This window comes from Gavialis gangeticus, unplaced genomic scaffold, assembly GCF_001723915.1.
Source record: "Gavialis gangeticus isolate Ggan-Ray unplaced genomic scaffold, GavGan_comp1, whole genome shotgun sequence".
NCBI classification, from domain to species: Eukaryota; Metazoa; Chordata; order Crocodylia; family Gavialidae; genus Gavialis; species Gavialis gangeticus.
In genome coordinates, this window is record NW_017729024.1 from 154,107,853 (window position 1) to 154,113,279 (window position 5,427).

The 5,427-nt window shown below is 38.1% G+C and overlaps 1 protein-coding gene across 1 annotated transcript in view; it reads left to right on the forward strand.

The window, feature by feature from the left end:
* Positions 1–5,427, forward strand: part of OXCT1 (3-oxoacid CoA-transferase 1) — a 209,198-nt gene that overhangs the window by 129,422 nt on the left and 74,349 nt on the right. Inside the window, exons 9-11 of the mRNA XM_019518269.1 lie at positions 744–858; positions 1,463–1,557; positions 2,484–2,532. Coding sequence (XP_019373814.1) covers positions 744–858; positions 1,463–1,557; positions 2,484–2,532 — 259 coding nt within the window. The remainder of the gene's footprint in view (positions 1–743; positions 859–1,462; positions 1,558–2,483; positions 2,533–5,427) is intronic.

Consider the following 5,427-nt stretch of genomic DNA (forward strand, 5'->3'; position numbering starts at 1 on the left):
TGCCCTAAACACATGCTTTTGCCCAAACCTGTCTGGGGGATGTGCTGGCAGTTTCAAAGCCTTATGTATCTGTATGTGTGTGTGTGTGTGTGTGTCCTAGAAATCACCTGATTTACACACATGCATCCCAGCACGCACACGTTCTGAGACAAGTTTGAGCAAAAAAATAGTTTAGAGGTACACAAAACTCTGAAAACCTAGACCTGGATCTACAAACCTTCAGTTTTTATGTGAAGTCACTTGGCAATTCAGTCCAATCCATGGAAGACCAGAGTAACAAGTGAATGAGCATGGAGTAGAAGTTGTTCCTTAGAACAATATTTTTTTAAATTTATTTTCCAAAATTAAACACTTAGATCTACTGGTATATTTATGCACCTAAGTGAAAATGAAGCTATAGTTGCTGAGCTCCCATGGAAGTTAAGCTGATGCATCTGTCCACAGAAAACCAGGATTATTATGATGTTGAAATTCAGCACTGGTATTCTGAGCCTGATGCATTCTCTCCCATAGCCTCCTTCATATATCCTTTTAGAATTAATAAAGTAGAGAAAGACTCGCTATAAGTGATCATGTTGGGTTAGGTGGGAACTGGACTGATGGAAGAAAATGTCATTTTGTGCAAGAGGTGTGGTTAATCCCTTTATTCCTGGGTTAGATCTGTCTTTGAAGTCACAAGCCAGAGTTTTATGACAAAGTATCTTGATACCATAGCTTTCTAATGATAATTTCTTATTTTGTAGAGATTATCAACCCGAAAGCCTGAAGATACAAAAAGCAAACAAAAGAAGGGAGGAGATAACGTAAGAGAGAGGATCATCAGGCGAGCCGCCTTAGAGTTTGAGGATGGCATGTATGGTATCCTTCAACTATGTTTTAGGTTAAAGAACTAGCATTTTCTATGATGAAATGGCAGTTGCATCTGTTACTCTTAGCAAAAATTAATTGCCACCTCCATTATTTGTCCTCTGCAACACCTGTGGTTCTGTCACTTTAATTAACAGCCTGTTGAAATAGACATAATATTAAGTTCTGTGTTACCTGGTGCCTTTTCCCTCCTTTACCTAGCATAATAATGAGAAGTCAAATAATTAATCAGTGTTTCTCAGAAAAGTTAAGATCCATATGTTTGAAATGGAACTTGCTTGACTGAGTGATGATTAACTGTTATGCTTAAACAGGTTTATTATTGGCTTTATTTTTCTCTAAGATGGTTACACATATTACAAATTGGACTTAAAAGATGACTGAATGACTTGATAATTTGAACCGCCTTCAAGTGTTGTATGGTACCTGACAGAAGGCAGTTAGGCAGTCCAAATTATAAAGTAATTTAGTCAACTTTTGAAGCCTGTGTTTGAAAAACAAAACAGTTTGCAGAGGGAAACACAAATGTAATTTTGTTAATGTATCACTCTACAGTAATTCTGTTTCTCATTGTACCTTAACTAACTCACTTCAGCTAATCTGGGCATAGGAATTCCTTTGTTGGCCAGCAACTTCATCAGTCCAGATATAACTGTTCACCTGCAGAGTGAAAATGGAGTCCTGGGTTTGGTAAGAATGTAGAAAAGCACCGGTGATGATTTACTGCAGTGCTTAAAAGGGTTTATTATTGGCTTTATTTTCTCTAAACTGGTTACACGTATTACAAATTGAACTCAACGGGTTTCCATATTGCATGGTGCCAGCATTGTGCTTCAGAAAACTAAGCATTTACTTAAGAATTATGTAAGTTGTCCCACTGAGGTTGCAAGGTCCACTTCTGTGCTTAAAATTAAGCATATACTTAAATGAAGATCTGTGCGACATCAGGCCTAAATGTTTAGTAGTTTTCTGCATAAAGTTCCATAAATAGTTTTTAAGTGGCGGGTATTATAAATTTTAAATAAAATTTAAATTCCAATTTTCAAACTATAAAGCTATATTAAACCAGGTCTAGATATATCTTTAAAAATATAGGTTCAAGGAAAATGATGTATGATCCTTTATTCATTATGAAAGCCTTTAGTCACATGTCTACTATATAGTCTTATTACACTGACCACTGTAAATTTCAGTGCGCATATGCAATAAGTGGTCAACAAGGAAGAGAAAAATCGAAATGACCAATATGACTGAAACTCCTGCTATACATTGCATGTGTTACGGAATTAACTGGTTAACCATACACTAAATTTAGACTGGCCCCCCACATGCAAAGTAATTATCACATAATAACTGGTTAATTGCACAATAAATGTAGACCAGCCGTAGGTACAAAGTAATTATCATACCATAAAAATGACATCCATCTTAAAAAGAGCCAGCTATAAACTTAGTGCTTGAAAATGTGTAACAACTCTATAGCTGATTTCTGTCCAGCTTTAATTTGAATGTATTGCAGGGCCCTAATAAGTCACAACACTAGAATTGATAAAGAATAAAGGGCTTAGCCTCAGAGGCAGTTTTATGTATTACTGATATTTGTGTTTTATTCCTAGGGTCCTTATCCTTTAGAACATGAGGTAGATCCTGACCTGATTAATGCAGGTAAAATCATGTTAACGGACTAAATTTTCAGAAGATGCTTATAAATGATTGACTTAAAATATCTCAGTGTCTAAGCACAGAGTATGTTACTTGTAAATGAAATGCCATTTGCTTTGTTTAGTACCAATATATATTTTAGCGACCACTGCTATATTAGCAAGAGAAACTGGGTGTTTGTGCTGTTTTGGCAGCTGGTTCTGGCAACTGAAGGAAGCATGAGCCTTGCAGAAGCTAAGGGTCTTCTGAGCTATCTCAAAAGCCAGCAGATAATACAGGCATTAGTCTTGCATTGAGGTTAACTAGCACAGACCCCACAGCATACTGGCAGTATGTCAACAGGTTTCCACTAGCACATCCCAATACTGCACTTGCACTGCCAGCTAATATTTTGGATTTTTTTTTCATAGCAATAGAGATATCTTCTATGGTGAATCATGCTAGCTAGTACAGGTAAATACTGAATAATGGCCAAATTAGATAAAGCACTGATGACCAAACAACTCTCTAATTTAATAGTACACTCCAGTGACTTCTCATTGACTTGTGAGAATGTGTTACCTGGATTAATTAATTGCTTTTGTTTATCATTATGTATGGGCTATCTCTTTTTCCCCACCAGTCCTGAACAATGACATCTTTGCAATAACCTTCACAGGATATTTGAACACTAAGGTTTCACCAATAGGCTATCGCTAAAATGCATCATGTGCAGTGTTGGAGTAAAAGGCCAGATTCACAAAGCATGTATGGATGCTTACAGATGTGGAAAAAAAAAACCTAATAGTGCTTTACTTTCAGTGCCTCCCAAGCACAGTGAATGCCCAGAAGAGGAAACACGTCAGTTTGACCTGGCTTCCCCAGTATCTGTATAGCTCACGTGCTTCAGCGGGGCTTTTGGCCGTTTTTATGTACTAATTGATTGAATGGGCTGATTTAAAAAGCCCCACTGAAGCACACAAGCTATAGAGATGCTGTGGTGCTGGGTAGTACTGACACAATTCCTCTTCTGGTAAAGCGCTGGGTTTTTTTGTTTGTTTTCCGGGGGGGGGGGTTCCACGTCTGTCAGCCTGTGTGCCTAAATTTCCGTCACTGTACAAACCCAGAGGTGCTACTGTCTTAGTGGATCTGTCTATGTCAGAGTCTGTCTTCCACCTAGTATTGAATATTGTGGGATTCAAAAGCTAGACTTCCATGCCTCATTCTTGGGAGGAGCCTTCAGACAATGCCTAATTCATGCAGACACCAATGACCATAGCACAAAGCAAAAGTCATTACTACTTTCCTTCAAAAACTAATTAACACTTTTGGTGGTGCTGATGGTACTTACCTACCTGTCTACATTATTATGTGCAGTAGAACCTGGATCACTCATATTCAGATGGTCTACAACCTGTTTAATTTGCAGTGCATTGCTAAGAGATCTGTTTAGTTGTTTGCTGTAGCTTTTACTTCAAAGAGGCTGCAACTACACATGCACTTAACTGCGAGTAGACTAATTAGCTGAGGAGTAAAATGTTATCATCTATACATGCGATGCAGTAAACTAATTAATGCTGCCATAAGATAATACCGTCTGGGGCAGTGCTATCTTACAGCAAAGTAAATATCTGCAATTAAACGTATATAGACACTGACCACAATCATAAATTGCACCCAGTCAGCCGAGCCTGCAGTGGGCCAGATCCTGCTTGCCACGTAGCAACATGGCTTCACACTTTGAGCACCCTCGTGCTGTCCCAGGCACACAGGTAGACTCTCATCCTGAGGGTGGTTTTTGCTCTGGCTCATGCTTCGGAGTTTATTGCTTCAAATTAATTTTACATGTAGATGCACCTTGTTTGTTGCTTCTTTGTGCTCAAGACAATGCTTTCCATTAATTTATGCTTGTTTGGTTTTATAAGTGCAGGAGTAAAAATAGTTCATCAAAACAACAATAATACATATTGATTAGGTTGGAAAAAAAATCCTAAATTGATAATGAACATCTGGTATTTGAAGTGTTTTTTGAGAACCAACATGTAACTGTAATGCCTGGATGTAAAAAGAAAGATAAGACCCTGACAAGATGTAAAAGGTTTAAGCATTTATGTGGGTATCAATAGTATCCAGACTTATGTTAAATAGTAACAAAAAATTTGCAAGATGTATTAAATGTTACACTACCAACTAGATATCAGAATGTGATTCACAGGGATTAACAAAGTAACTCAGATTTAACTATTATGGTGTTCCTTCACCTTTGTTTGAAGAAGCATTGTGATTCCAGTCACTGTCAGATAAAAGATTTAGGATTAGATGGCTTTCAGATATGATCCAGTAGGGCAGTTCTGTCCATTTCAATGTATTTCTCTCCCCTCTTTTCCAAGACGGTTTATTTAGTTATAAGGTGAATGCTGCAGAAACATTTTAAATCAGCATGAAATACATCATAAAATAAATCTGTGACTGAGGCTCAACTCCAGCAAGGGACTTGGATACTTAAAAATTAGGCATAGCGGCACCTTACAGTTAGGCACCTGGAACCTTAAATAGAATCTAGAATCCTGTATATGGGGAATGTAATCATTTGCAGAGAAGGGACCACAAATGGGATGCTGACTCTGAAGCCTAGTAGTTATATCATTCACCTGGGAAGGAGGAGTCCTAGTTTATGATCCATACTCCAAGGGACTGTTCCAGCAACTGCAGGAGTTGTATCCTAGGGGTCTCCCTTCTCATCTGTGTGCATTGACCATTAAGGTAGTCATTCTCCCTTTTGCTTCTTGCTGTGTCCCAATAAATCTTGAATTCCTTGCTGAATACCTTTAACAGGAGGGGTGGCGTGTGTCCTCAGTGAGGATAGCCTATAGCCTGATAGAAGATGGTAAATGTGGGTGTTGGACCCCATCAGTGTGT